Here is a 15,026-nt window from a genome sequence, read left to right as displayed (position 1 = left end):
CATGGCCGGAGAAAAAATCCTGGTGTTATATCATCAAATTGGCAGGGAGAAACAGGGGAGCAATGAATATTGAATACTCATCTAGCACTCTCCTTTTTAAGGTTTTATCTATTTATGAGAGAGAGAGAGAGAAAGAGAGAGAGAGAGAGAGAGAGAGAAAATGAGAGAACGGGCCTCCAGCCACTGCAAACAAACTCCAGACACACATGTCACCATATGTAGCTGGCTTAGGTGTGTCCTGGGCAATTGAACCTTGGTCCTTAGGCTTCACAGGCATGTGCCTTAACTCCTAGCCCATTTCTTCAGCCCCTCTCCTTTTCCTACAGTTCAGGATTCCAGCCCATAAGATGGTGCCACCCACAGTTAGGGTGAGTCCTCCCAGCTAATCTAGAAAATCCCTCACAAACACAACCAGGGATTTGTTTCCACGGTGATTCCAAATCCTTTCAAGTTGGCAACCAGAGATTAGCCATCACACCATGGGTTGATTCTCACCACCTGCAAAATGGTGAACCGTTGGCTGGGCAAGCGTAGCAGAGTGGTTAACTGTATGGGCTCTGGAGCCCAGCTGGCAGCCCTTGTGCCCTGGATTGATCACTTTCCTTCTATGCGAACTCGGGCACTTGGGCTGACCTTCTGCGTTTAAATCATCACACCGGAAAAACAGAGCTGTCCATAGAAAGTAGGTTGTAGTATTGGGAGCAAAGCTCTTAGCACATAACACGTGGTCAGCAATGTGAGTCATCAGCCTAGATGCTACGCCAAACCTCAGGCTCCTCCTCACACCGTGAGCTCACCTGCACAGAGGAAAACACACAGGTTTGCGTTCAGAGAGGCGAAAGCCAGCTCCATTCCTGCTACCACACGCCTGGAACAAGCTGCCTACATTTTTAAGGCCTGGGTTCCCCGTGTGTACATGGGGAGGAGGAAGTGACCATGACAGACTACTTTGAAAAATAGAGAAGACTCCATGCAGTGTCCCACTCTGCATCTGTGGGCTCCTTTTCTCTCCTTTGATGTCCCTGCTCAGAGCCCAGCTCATAGGAAGTGCTCCTGAGATGACTGCCCAGCTCTGTCTGCTGGGAGAACACAGTGCTCCCATCCCCAGAAACCTCATCTGGAAATGCAGCCCACGGACACTAGCATCCCATCAGGCTCACTCGGTCTCTGCCAAGTTTCTGGAAGGCTGCTGGAACCCAGCAAGATGATGGAAGGCAAGAAGGCCATCACTCAGCTCCAGGGTGGTTGGAAGTGGACAGACGGAATCAATTATACTTTGGAATGATTCAGAAAATGTTGACAGACCACTCCAGACCCCTGGGCTTGATTGCTTGCTGCCCTGGAGGAGACCTGGACCTGAATGGCGCTGTCACGCTGCTAGGCACTACATCTGTTGTGTTCTGTGAGCATCACCCCTCTGGCCAGTGACCTTCCTCACCACCTTAGCGTTGTCCATTTGTAAGGTGCCTGTTCTGTCCTGTGTCGCTGAGAAGTAAGCCAGGCCGGGGCATTTACTCCTGTTCTTCACAAGAGGAAACCGAGACTCAGAAAAGATTTGCCAAGGTCATGCAGCTAGCAACCAGGCAGCAGTCCTTCTCATTCTTAGTGAGGTCTGTTCCTCCGTCAAAGCCTTTCTGGAGCCTCCCTGGAGGCCAGTCATGCGGCAAGAGCAGCCCACAGCTGTTCTAGGCCGGCAGATAGAGGTGTCCTCAAGAGCGGGGTAAAGGAGTCATGGTGACTGCCACGCGGTCTCTGCCTCTCACGGCAGCCCAAAGGCCCCGCTCACCACTAAGCCATACTTCCCAGCCCTTGTCAGCCAGTGCCAGTGCCTCTTTCTTTAGCCCTTCTCCTCCCTTTCTTCTCCCTCACCCTTCGTCATCGGCATCTGTTTCTCTTCATTTCTTTTCTGTTTTAGAATCTCTTGGTTTGACTAGCCTGCAGCATGACAGCTGAAGTTGTAACAAGCCAGCTTTGGAGCAATGTTACCAGTATTCTCAGGAACCATTCAAGGGTGCTTTTGTTTATTTATTTATTGCTTGTTTGTCTGTTATTTTTGTTGTTTTTTGTTTTTTGTTTTTAGTTTTTTGGGGTAAGGTCTCACTCCAGCCCAGGCTGACCTGGAATTCACTATGTAGTCTCAGGATGGCCTCGAACTCATAGCAATCCTACCTCTGCCTCCTGAGTGCTGAGATTAAAGGCGTGTACTCCCATGCCCAGTTCAAGGGTGATTTTATTCCCTTTTAAAGTCAAGTGTGGGGCTGGAGAGATGACTTATTAGTTAAGGCATTTGTCTGCAAAGCCAAAGGACCCAGGTTCTATTCCCCAGGACCCACAAAAGCCAGATGCACAAGGTGGCTCATGTGTCTGGAGTTTGTTTGCAGCAACTGAAGGCCCTCTCTTGCCCATTTTCTCTCTCTCTCTTTCATAAATAAAAGTAGACAACTGCTTTAAAAAAAAAAGCAAAGTCAAGTGCTACTAACCTGGCTCATGATTGGCTGTGGAAAATCAAAATAGAAAATATTTGCAATTGTATGACACTCTAGTGGATAGATTTTGTATGAATCGGGGATGGAGGTCATAACATCCACCAGATTGTCTGAATGGCATAATCTCAGGAAGGTCCTTTGTCAAAGCCTTACGGAATCACCCTTAATGTATCGTGGCTTCTTTTTTCAGTGCCGAGGATGGCGCCGAGGGTGTCATTATGCTGGGCGAGTGCTCAGTGCCCCGGGTCCACATTGCCAACCCTTCAATCCCCAGTAGTAACGGAGGTCTGTAGGCTTTCTCATCCCAGCAAAAAGGCAGCAGCCAAGAACTGGGTGAGTACAGGTAAGGCTCTGGAGCCTCACAGCCTCTTCCTGTGCACTCAGCCAACCCTCAACCATTTGCTCCCCCATTTCGAGTAACCCTAAGAGGCAAGTGGGCAAAATTAAGGATCCCCAGTTTCTAGGAAGGAGTGTCAAACTGTCCAAACACAGAGAAGTTAGGGTCCAAGGCCAGTTTATCCAGGAAGAACCTCTTTCTAGTCCCTGCCTCTGAGGTCAGGAGTTATAAGAAGATGGTGTGTCCTCAAGACCCTCTCTCTCGCGGCGAACACTCCCAACTCTCCGGCAGTCCCATCTGGGGGGTGGGCTCAGGGCTTTATGACTTCTACACCCTCCCCCCCCCAACACAGCCAGCCCACAGAACAAGCACCAGCACCTCTCGGGAGAGTCAGCTCGGCCACCGTCAAGGTAGAGGCAGCTGTCGGAGATCCCTCTCTCTCCTCTCACCTGCTCTGATCGGGCAGATATGTCTACCTCCCCAGTGTCCCCAGAGCTCATATGCATTCAGTTATTCATGCACAGACTATCTAACCACACCATCACACCTATTTAATGTACTCCCACTTAGTGCTGAAAATATTTCAGTCTATGGCTGGATCACCCTGAATGTATCCGATCTCGTCTGAAAATAGCTCGCTCACTGTGATGAGCGTGGGTGTGTGGAGGTGGCTGCTGCACCCCATCCCTTTTCGGTGGTGAGGAGCTGCCATGGAACCAACAGCCAGCTTCCAAATCCACCCTCCACTACTCACAAGCTAGGGGAGCTCTGATGACGTGCCTTTACCCATCAAGTCTCTCTGCCGTGAGAAACATGACGTCTTCCCACGAACATATGAATGACGCATGACAAATGTGCCCCAGAGTCGTCAGCAGCCGAAGCATATTGAGTGGACATTCAGCCCCTTCCAGCGAGTGTCACTGTTACTAAGTCCGGGTAATGCATACCCGAGTTATCACCTCCTTCCACCTGGGCATGTGCGCCTCAGTTCAGAAGCACACACCTCCGTAACTCAGGGAATTTCAGCAGAAATATTAATAAAAATAATTGAAAACAAGAAAAAGAAAAGGGACAGGTAGACATACACACATCACTGCAAAACGGTGGGAAGCGAGAAGAAAAAATACTGTAAAGCTTTGACTCAGCTGACCTCCAGGTAGCGCATCTTCCTGACAGCAGGAAGATGTCAGGCAGAGAGCCAGCCAGCCCCTGAGGCTCCAAAGGCTGAGCGATTGGAGTGTATTTGATGATTAGAATGGGGTGAGTCCCTGGGAACATTTTAGCCTATATAATTTGGGGTGCTGATCTTCAAAGCATTTGTGTCAAAACCTCGTGGGGCTGCGCTTGCTGGAAGTATGATGGAACCTAATTAACCCCACTGTCACCCAGTGGCTAAGAACCCGCCCAAGGATCCAGCGGGAGTCAGTGTTAATACTAATGTCGCTGGCTTGGAAAGGGCTCCTCCTGACCCAGTCTAAGGAAGTCTGGCTCCCACTCAGGGAGCACAGGTGTGGGGGTCATTCCAGAGAAGCAGGCTGACCTCACAGCCTCATCGCTACCCCCAGGGCAAGGCTTGGGTCACAAGAGTTGGGGTTCATCTGCCTTGGGCTTCACACACACCAGGATCACCAAATTCAAGCCTTCACTGCTGTTTCCATATGAGGTATATTGGTCTGTGAGGACTGCTGTTACAAGGATCCATTCTACGTGGCTTAAACCAGAGGCTGGAAGCTAAGGTCATGGAGTCAGCAGGACTGGTGTCCTCCAAGATCTCTCCTTGGTTCTCAGATTCCCCTGGTCCGCCCGCACCGTGTGTCTGTGTTCTAGTCTCTTGACACAATCTGATTGAATTAGGGCCTCATTCTAACTTAAGTGCCTCTTCAAGGACCCTGTTTGCAAGCATGGCCACATTCTGAGTGACTAGGGTTAGGACTTCCATCAACACACACAGCCCCGCCCGTAACGCAGCACTGGGCAGCTTGGCAGCCCCAGAGACTCCTGGAGACAGGGAAGGAGTCTGTGCTAGAGTGCTTCCAAACTGAATTTATTCATTCTCTTGAATGTGTGACAGATTCACTTGGCACACATTTGGAATGCTACAAAAGAACAAAGAAACCTAATTTCCCTTCTTCCCTGAGCCTAGAGTCCACAGGAAGCTGCCGGTATGTTTAGCTCTCTTCTTTCTCCCGTCCCTGCCCTGCGCCTGCAGCCGTCTTCAGCGCAGGGAGGCCTGTGTCTGCGAAGACTCGCCCTGCTGAGAAGCAGACACGCTCCTCCCGTCAAGTGCGTCTCAAACCCTACACACGACACGCAAGACAAACAGAAGAGCCTGCAAGGCAGAGATAAGGCCAACCGGCTAGAGACCTCGTGACCTAGGGAGTTCCATGGTGGTGAGCTCTGTTTTGTTTTCGACCTCACATATCCCAGAACTGGACACAAGGAAGCCAGCTCCTCCTCGCCAAAGGACATGCAAGTCGGCATGTGCACATACATATGCATGCACACCTTTGCATACATGAATACAGCACACACATATGCATGTACACACATGTACATACACCCATGTACACGCACAGACCTTTTTCCTTCTAGTCAAAGGACCTTGGAAGAGATAGCTTAGTAAGACAGACCATTAAAATGACTACAGTATTATAGTTGAACACCACACAAAAACACTCCTCCTCACTTTGACCAGTAAAGGCTGAGTAAAGAGTCAAAATTTTCACCCTCGTGATGTTAATACAAGGAACTCCAGTGCTTTTACTGGTATGAAAGGGGAACGAGTCAAAAGCCAGGAACTGGGCTGGAGAGATGGCTTAGCGGTTAAGCGCTTGCCTGTGAAGCCTAAGGATCCCGGTTCGAGGCTCGGTTCCCCAGGTCCCACGTTAGCCAGATGCACAAGGGGGCGCACGCGTCTGGAGTTCGTTTGCAGAGGCTGGAAGCCCTGGCGCGCCCATTCTCTCTCTCTCCCTCTATCTGTCTGTCTCTCCTGTCTCTCTGTGTCTGTTGCTCTCAAATAAATAAATAAATAAAATTTAAAAAAAAAAAAGCCAGGAACTATGTCCCTGACAGCCAATGACGAGGTTGTCTTTCCAGCAGTGGCCAGTAGCCAGTGTCCATGTGAGGACCCTGAACTCCCACTTCCCCCAGCATGGAGAAGAGCCCTGCCCAAGTGTACCAGCCAAATGTGGAATCTGTGCTTCTAGCTCTGCCTGACAGTAGCTGTCTCCGTTTGCCCTGCTAGGCCAATGAGACACACACACACACACACACATACATGTTCATGTGTACACACACACCAGTCAGAACTCCAGGTTCAAACAAAATTTATAGTTTCAGTGTATGATACAAAAATGTCCAGATCTGGGCTGGAGAGATTGCTTAGTGGTTAAGGCAATTGCCTGCAAAGCCCAAGAACCCAGGTTCAATTCCCCAGTACCCACATAAGCCAGATGCACAAGGGGACACATGCATCTGGAGTTCGTTTGCAGTGACTGGAGGCCCTGGAGCATTCTCTTCCTCTCTCTCTCTATTTGTCTCTCTCTCATAAATGAATGAATGAATGAATGAATGAATGAATAAATAAATAAATAAAGTCCATATCTCAATGAAAAAGTACTTGTTATAACATAAGCCAGATCACAATCAAGATCTGACAAAACTGTGATGAAAGAATTATAATTATGTCAAAAACTTCAAGACATTATGATAAAATGCTTTAGCAACAAGGGTGACTATTCTGAAAACAAATAAGAAAGGGATAATAACTTTTTTTTAGAAAGTAAAGATATAAATATGACTCAAACAGAAAATCTAAAAATAAATATAGGCAAAATAAAGATCTTAGTGGCTGGGGCTGGAAAACAATGGAGGGTCTAGAAGGAAGAATCAATAAGTTGGAAAATATAATAATGCAATATATGGGCTGGGGAAATGGCTCAGCAGTTAAGGCGTTAGCCTGCAAAGCCTAAGGACCCTGGTTCGATTCCCCAGGACCCATATAAGCCAGATGCACAGGGGGCACATGTCTATCAGGGCTGGAGAGATGGGTTAACAGTTAAGCACTTGCCTGTGAAGCTTAAGGACCCCGATTCGAGGCTCAATTCCCCAGGATCCACATTAGCCAGATGCACAAGGGGGTGCCCATGTCTGAGTTCGTTTGCAGTAGCTGGAGGCCCTGGCACATCCATTCTCTCTTCCTCTCTGCCTCTTCCCCTCTCTCTCAAATAAAGAAATAAAATATTTAAAAAAAATAATGCAATATATAAAATATATAATAATATTAATTATACAACTTAAAAAATATTTTAAAAATTGAATAAAAAGCATAAGTAAAAGCTCGTGGATCAACATAATTACAAGTGAGTCAATATTTGTGTCCCTGAAGTCCTTTCTCCAAAAGACAAAAAGCAGATGGCATTGCAAAAGTAGTCAAAGGAAAAAGAATAACAGCCTAACCTCCACATTTGGTAAGACAAACAAGCCTAGAGAGTCAAAAGGTTGAGCAAATTTCAAACAGGATAAACAGAGAACTCTACACCATGATGCCCATCATAGTTAGATTTCATAAATTAAAAAATAAATAAAGAAAATATCTTAAAGTAGTTAGCAATAAACAACATCTGACTTCAGAGAGAGAGATAGGGCTTATAGAATGACTGTGGTTTTCTCAATCCCAACTATGGAGGCCAAGGGGAAGTGACACAATGTTTTCAGGAACTGAAAAAGGAGACTATCAACCCAGTGAAAATGTCTGCCAGGAATGAAGGGGGAAACAAGATATTTCAAATGAAAGAAATTTTCGTCAGCAGACCTGTTGTTGTCTAATCAGAAAGGAAGCTATCGAAGAGACCACAGAGCCTCTAGGAGGAAGACGAACAGGGAGCCAATGCAATGGGCTTTCTTTCTCTTTGGTTTTCTATGTTGTTCTTGACATTTCAAGCAGACTCTATAGCATTGTATGGCGTGGTTTCAAGTGCAGGTAAGAGAGATGTTTAAGAGAAAAATATTATAAATTAGGAGGAAGTCTTACGCTAAATTCCAGTGTGTGCTTTGGCCCATTTTTGCAACATTGATTTACCCTTCCATCCCTGTTCTACACTCATAATGAAGACAACTTTAAATGACACCGTGAATGGAGAGACTGAGTGATAAACTTTGAATAAATTACGTGTTTATGAATGGTAAAATCATGCTGCACTGAAATTTTAGCATAAAAATTTCTCGAGTGGTTGGCTTAGAATATGTATGCATTTCAGATGTTGTGTAAATTTGGTGACTACCCTATGTGACCTCCTAATTGTTAAATATATAATGAAAATACATGCACTGTAGTCTTTATCCTCTGAAACACCCTGCCAGGAAATGTAAGACAAGAGGCTGCAAAACAGGCTGGGGGACGGGTTCTGGTGACATGAAGTCAGGCCCTCATGCTTGTGTAGGAAGTACCTTACTACTGAACCATCTCCTCAACCTTCAGCGTTTGTTTTCACTATTGATATATAAAAACTGCTTTGCTCTGAGCCTGGGATACAGAAGGCAATTGCTAAATGAATCTGTGTATTTACCAAATACAGTTCCCCAGCAGATAAAGTTTTAAATTTCTTCATGGGGAAATGGAGGTTCATAAATATCGAGTAACTGTCCACAGTCTGCATATCTGACACTCGATCCTCAAACCCAAGACTCCCGGCACTGTGAACCGTGTATTCCAGCTCCTCCTGGCAAGAGTCCCGAGGGAGAGTGTGATGTTATCAGTGGGTGCAAGAGGGCTGCAGAGGAGGCAGGGCAGGCTCTCCTCTCCCCGGACACCCACCAAGGCTTGGAACAGCTTGGTCCGGGAGTTCCAGGCTGCACTTTTTACTCAGATGGGCTTCCTGTCACTCCAATACTCGAGAAGGAAAGTTTTCACCTAGACATCTCACTGCGGCTTCATGTTCTGCTCAGGAAGTAGAGAACTTCGATGAACCACCCACAGAAAGTGCACACAAGATGGTGGTGAGGGGAGAGGCCCGGCTCAGCCTCTTAAGAACATGCTGCCATGGGGCTTCCCACTGCCGTGACAGCACCAGCCAGCCACTCCTGGGAGCGGGAGCTGAGCTTTTCTAATGAGATGCCCTCCTGAGGGCATGCTACCCAGCAGCAGTTTCAGGGTGTTGACTTCTTAGTACCTACACCTTAGTACCCGTGTCCTCATTATCCTGGCTCCGACTGACCACCTGCAGTCAGGAAGGCCTTCTGACACCGAGGGAGGAACATGGGGACTTGAGCCCTAGGCCTGAGTCCACATCTTAGCTCTGCTGTTTCCTACTAGATGTGTTCTTGAGCCTCGATTTCCTTATCTTTGTGATAGAGTAATTCCTCCTACTTTAGATGTGGAAATACCTCATTCCTGGATCTTGTGTGAGCTCACTAAATGATTTTTTTTCAAGTCCTAGATTTGACCTTATAATCTGTAAATGAGTTAGATAGGAGAAAATCCGTATCTATTTAATAAGTATTTACTGAATGCCTTCTATGGATCAAGCATCGTAGTAGTCATTGGGGGACAGTAGCCTCATGGTGTCAAATAGAAAAGACAGATGCTTTTTTTTTTCATTTGTTTTCTTTTTTTAAATTTCTATTAGCATTTTCCATGATTATAAAAAATATCCCATGTTAATTCCCTCCCCCCCCCGACTTTCCCCTTTGAAATTCCAATCTCCATCACATTACCTCTCCATCACAATCATTGTACTTTCATATATACAATATCAACCTATTAAGTACCCTCCTTCCTTCCTTTCTCTTCCCTTTATGTCTCCTTTTTAACTTACTGGCCTCTGCTACTAAGTATTTTCATTCTCATGCAGAAGCCCAGTCATCTGTAGCTAGGATCCACGTATGAGAGAGAACATGTGGCGCTTGGCTTTCTGGGCCTGGGTTACTTCACTTAGTATAATCCTTTCCAGGTCCATCCATTTCTCTGAAAATTTCATAACTTCATTTCAGATGCTTTTTTGAAAGGACCTGGAAAGGACAAGTACTTTCTTAAACAAGTGCTTACATGTGTTTGCTATGGACAGGTGCCTTTGCAAGTGTGTTACAAATGTTAATACAGTGGGTCCTCATGGAAATAGCATGAAGTAGACGTTATTAAGTTCCCATTTTTACGCATAGGAAAATGAGAGAGATTAAGTAGGTTGTCCAAAGCCACCAGTGTCACTTAGCTACTCCTACACAGCAAAGCAGCCCCAAAGCTAATGGCTTCATACAGCCATTGATTGTTTCTCACGATGTTGATGATGATCAAGGCTGGGCTCATCCAGGTTGTTCTTCGCCTCTCATCTGTGTGTCCCTGGCTCTGATCTCTGTGGTTGACCCCTTTTACTGAGCCTAGGAAGCCCTGCACTTCTTACAGTGATGGCCAAAGTGCAGGAAAGTAGGTGGTAGGTTCTGAGCTGGCACCCTGTCTCTTCCCACCTAATTCTATTAGCTACAGAAAAAATCAGGTGGCCAGGCTGAATGCAAAGTGGTACATGTGTCTGATCTCAGTGCACAAATGACAATGAGAGGCTGAGCCCAGAAAATTTGAAGTGGAGTGGGCAGCTACACTGGTGTCTCATGTAATGTGAAGAGACCCTGTCACAAAGAAGGTGGAGGACGAACACAGATACTATGAAGTCGTCCTCTGACTTCCACATGCAGGCCATAGCAAGCATGCATTCAGAGGCACTACATAAAGCCGGGGGCTTCCTGGCCTTGGTGGTTCTAGTCTCAACTTCATGGGGTAAGCAGCCAAGCCACACCTCCCTGCAGCTAGAGAGGGGAAGTAGCAGAAAAAATAAAGCCATATGCTTCAGCACAGTGTTACCCTTTGAAACCATGCAGCCTCTTGATTCTTCCAGCCTCATTACTGACTACCTCTGTCTGTGAGGCAACCATGGACACACACGTAATGAATCTGTCCCTGTCCCAGGAGGTCATGGGTCACTAGGGCATCACCCATGCATTTGTTGTCATTCATCAAATGGGCTAGGCTTGTCTTTGAGCTGGGGACAGTTCCAAATGCTGCAGCTGCAGCTGACTCTGCGTCCACATGGGGACACAAGGGCACCTGCTATGAGAGGTGCAGGATGGGACTGACTGCTCAATCCGTCTCAGCTACCCACCTTCCGCTCCAGGGTTCCAGTGATAGGTTCTGCGCATTGGGCACTGGATGGGAGGAGACAAGTCCCAGCTTGCTACCTTTGTAGGACACAGGGTGTCTTGAAATGCTGTGGTTCAGCCCCTGGGTTGAAATGCAAGTGAGTGCATGAACTGAAGAGAGCAGACCCTCATCCACCAGCTTGCTGATGGAGAGGATAGGCAGGCAGGCCATGACTACATTTCCAGAAGGGTAGGTGTTCTTATTCCAGGTCAACGGTGTGGCTTCTGACAAATTACTTAACCGCTCTGGAATCTAACCTTTTATCTCAAAAGGAGGGTCTCTGCATGGACCTCACTTCGTGGTTAGGAAGACAAAAACCAGAAGAGGTGCTCTAGACAGTTGTTGCTTGAAACTTTCTGGGAAGACACGAACAGATGTCTATTCACCACAGACAGGGCACAGATGACAGCCGACCTCATCAGCCAACTTGTGAACTGAGATTACAAGGGTGACTTACAGAGCAGGGTGAGGGGCTGCTTACAGGAGCATGGGTGACTCAAAGGCAGCTGTGTCACCAGAACCCCCTCCCCAGCACAGCACAGGGGATGACTTTCCAAGGATATGTCCATGGGGATCTCTGCGCAACTTGCAGACGGCTTGGGTGGTTGAGTCTCCTGTCCAGCCATTATTTACCTCGGGAAGGGCCCTCATGACTGTCCGTTTCAGGAGTGTCCCAACGTCTGTGAGCTACCTGAGTCTCCTGAGCCCCCCGCCTCCCTCCAAGGAGGTGCGTTCCCGGTCTCGCAGGGACTTGCTACATGGCACCGATGGGAGGGTGAACCCCCTGCTCCCCGCCGCTCCTGCTCCTCTCAAACAAGGCTGCCAGTTCCTCTTGCCCTGTTTGGACCTGTCCCTGGGAGGCACAGGGAGATTTAGACATCGCCCCGCACCTTCCCTCCCAGCCTACTCTGCTCCAGCCTGCTCTCCCGGCTGCAGGCCACCCCCTCCCAGCTCTGCAAGCTCCAGGCCGAGCACCCCATCCTGTGAGTGCTGCAAAGTGAGCCCTATCGGCTCTCTAGAGATGGAAAAGTCACCAAGTAAGAAAATGTGTATTAGGGCTGGGCTGGGGAACGCCTTGCTCATGGGACATCGCCTGCATCCAGCACGTGGTTGTGGGCATCCATGGCAGACCTAAGGGGATCCGGGGCTGGAAGCAGACAGGGGACACAGGAGCTGTCACTTTCTTCCCAATCCTTCAGCACGTTCCCTGTGGTTAGTCCCGCGGTGAACCCTAAGTCTGGGGCCATCTGAATGTCTCAAGTCCTGCTCTTCAGGCAAGTTACTCCTCTGTGATGCTCTATTTCCTTAGACCGAGACCTTTAGCATAAGAGGAAACAAGCAGCTGGTCCCTGGCGTCAGGAGACAGCAGCTGTCTTACTTGTAATTTGTCACCTCTTTCTTTTGCTTCTGTGCTAATCTTCTCCCATCACCTCTGATTGGCTTTAAACTGTTCCTCAGGGGATCTGCATCTTCAACGTCCTGGTAAAATATGGACCACAATTACCACAAGCCAGTGCTAAAGGGTGATGGATTCAGGAGGCTTTCCTGAAGTTCAAGGCCAGTTGAAGAGGAACGCGTAAGTACAGTGGCAGCGGCTGGTACTCCCTGGCCTTGACTCCGCCTGGAGGGGTGGAGGGTGACACCAGATGCTCCTACCCTCACAGGCTCCCAGCTGCACCGAGTCCTTGTGTCCTACCTGTGCCGGCCGGCTTTTCTACCCACCACTGGTTGCCAGTAAAGTTTCCCTGACTAATCGTATGTACTTATTGGGTGCAATGTGATATTTTATTCTATATGTACATGTGGAATGATTAAGTCAGGCTAATTAACGTATTCCTCGCTTCCTATACTACCAGCTTTTAATGAAGTTGACTCTGCAATTTTGAGATCCACAGCACGTTTATTAGCTGTGGCCACTGCTGTGTGGGCTGTTTCTTTTCCTGGTACTGGGGACGGAACCCAGGGTCTCGCGCCTACGGGGCGAGCATTCTCCCACTGATCTCTAGCCCCAGGCCTGTACGGCGCTTGAAAGATTGCTCCTCCTGCGTGGCACTGTGCCTTGTCATTGTCACCTCCAGCCTCTCCCCACCTCTAGCCTCTGATCACCGTCGGAGCAGAGCAATGACACAGTCTTCCCTGGTGTTGGGAACAGACAGCCTATCATTTCCGTGTTCCTGGTGCAGAGGGTCTGAGCATTCCGTGCGTCCATCTCCGGGAGCACAGCTGACATCCCTGAGAACCTGCGCCGAGCAGGCTGCAGTCTACCTGTGACTTCATTTTCCCATCTGCCTCCTTCCGGTTGCGTCAACCTCTCCTGTTTACAGAAAGGGGCAGAGCACTAACTGTGGCCATGAGCCCCTGGAATTGCTCACAGCCACAACAAACTCACACTGGCCAGTAAGATGGAGGAAGGCTGGCTCAGGGGACAGCCAGTGGCCTGGAGTGAGTCCCTGTGGAAGGTGTCCACCCCTTTCCAACAGGACAACACCCAGCGTCTTCTCCCCCCAGCTGCCTCGCTAACTTGTATTCGGGAAACTTCGCAGGAAGAAAGGGGAATAAGCCAGGCCAGCTTAAGCCAGAATTTTTCAGTGAGGACCAGTCTGTCCTTGAAGCAACCTGCCAGGGAAGAACCCCACTTACCATCTCATGTGTGCGCATGACTGGGGGGACCCACACATAGACCATCCAGAGTTATTTAACAGCCCTTGTGAAGCAGGGCACGGACCTACCCAATGCCGTCCCTGGGGATAAGCTCCTCCAGCCACATAAGCTCACAAAACAACCCCCCCAAAAGTGGGGGCTGTTGAGTCACATGCTCACTTCAGCCCGCTCTTGTCCTGCAGAGTGGACTGTATGCTTTTCCGCTCACTGTCCCCCCTTGTTTTCATGTGTGTGCTGCCATGCCTCCCTGGCCATGATGGATTGTACCCTCAAACTGTAAGCCAAAGTAACCCCTTCCTAGCTTACGTCGCCTTTGCCAGGTATCTCGTTACAACAATGAAGAAAGTAGCTGATGCGCTCCATGGTGAGGGAAGGAAGAGTGCTCTGCCGGCCTGGAGGACGGAAGGAAGAGTGCTCTGCCGGCCTGGAGGACGGAAGGAAGAGTGCTCTGCAGGCCTGGAGGACGGAAGGAAGAGTGCTCTGCAGGCCTGGAGGACGGAAGGAAGAGTGCTCTGCTGGCCTGGAGGACGGAAGGAAGAGTGCTCTGCTGGCCTGGAGGACGGAAGGAAGAGTGCTCTGCAGGCCTGGAGGACGGAAGGAAGAGTGCTCTGCTGGCCTGGAGGACGGAAGGAAGAGTGCTCTGCTGGCCTGGAGGACGGAAGGAAGAGTGCTCTGCAGGCCTGGAGGACGGAAGGAAGAGTGCTCTGCAGGCCTGGAGGACGGAAGGAAGAGTGCTCTGCTGGCCTGGAGGACGGAAGGAAGAGTGCTCTGCTGGCCTGGAGGACGGAAGGAAGAGTGCTCTGCAGGCCTGGAGGACGGAAGGAAGAGTGCTCTGCAGGCCTGGAGGACGGAAGGAAGAGTGCTCTGCAGGCCTGGAGGACGGAAGGAAGAGTGCTCTGCTGGCCTGGAGGACGGAAGGAAGAGTGCTCTGCAGGCCTGGAGGACGGAAGGAAGAGTGCTCTGCTGGCCTGGAGGACGGAAGGAAGAGTGCTCTGCTGGCCTGGAGGACGGAAGGAAGAGTGCTCTGCTGGCCTGGAGGACGGAAGGAAGAGTGCTCTGCAGGCCTGGAGGACGGAAGGAAGAGTGCTCTGCTGGCCTGGAGGACGGAAGGAAGAGTGCTCTGCAGGCCTGGAGGACGGAAGGAAGAGTGCTCTGCAGGCCTGGAGGACGGAAGGAAGAGTGCTCTGCTGGCCTGGAGGACGGAAGGAAGAGTGCTCTGCAGGCCTGGAGGACGGAAGGAAGAGTGCTCTGCAGGCCTGGAGGACGGAAGGAAGAGTGCTCTGCTGGCCTGGAGGACGGAAGGAAGAGTGCTCTGCTGGCCTGGAGGACGGAAGGAAGAGTGCTCTGCAGGCCT

At 49.3% G+C, this 15,026-nt stretch overlaps 1 protein-coding gene across 1 annotated transcript in view; it reads left to right on the top strand.

Moving 5' to 3' along the window:
• The first annotated feature begins 1,658 nt into the window (after window positions 1-1,658).
• The window catches only part of LOC123462352 (proline-rich protein HaeIII subfamily 1-like), a 57,286-nt gene continuing 43,918 nt past the window's right edge, over window positions 1,659-15,026 (top strand). Inside the window, exons 1-2 of the mRNA XM_045155600.1 lie at window positions 1,659-1,720; window positions 2,677-2,771. Of these exons, the coding sequence (XP_045011535.1) occupies window positions 1,659-1,720; window positions 2,677-2,771 (157 nt within the window). The remainder of the gene's footprint in view (window positions 1,721-2,676; window positions 2,772-15,026) is intronic.

The sequence above is a fragment of the Jaculus jaculus genome, chromosome 7 (genome assembly GCF_020740685.1).
Source record: "Jaculus jaculus isolate mJacJac1 chromosome 7, mJacJac1.mat.Y.cur, whole genome shotgun sequence".
Taxonomy (NCBI): domain Eukaryota; kingdom Metazoa; phylum Chordata; class Mammalia; order Rodentia; family Dipodidae; genus Jaculus; species Jaculus jaculus.
This window is presented reverse-complemented; position numbering and strand designations above follow the sequence as displayed.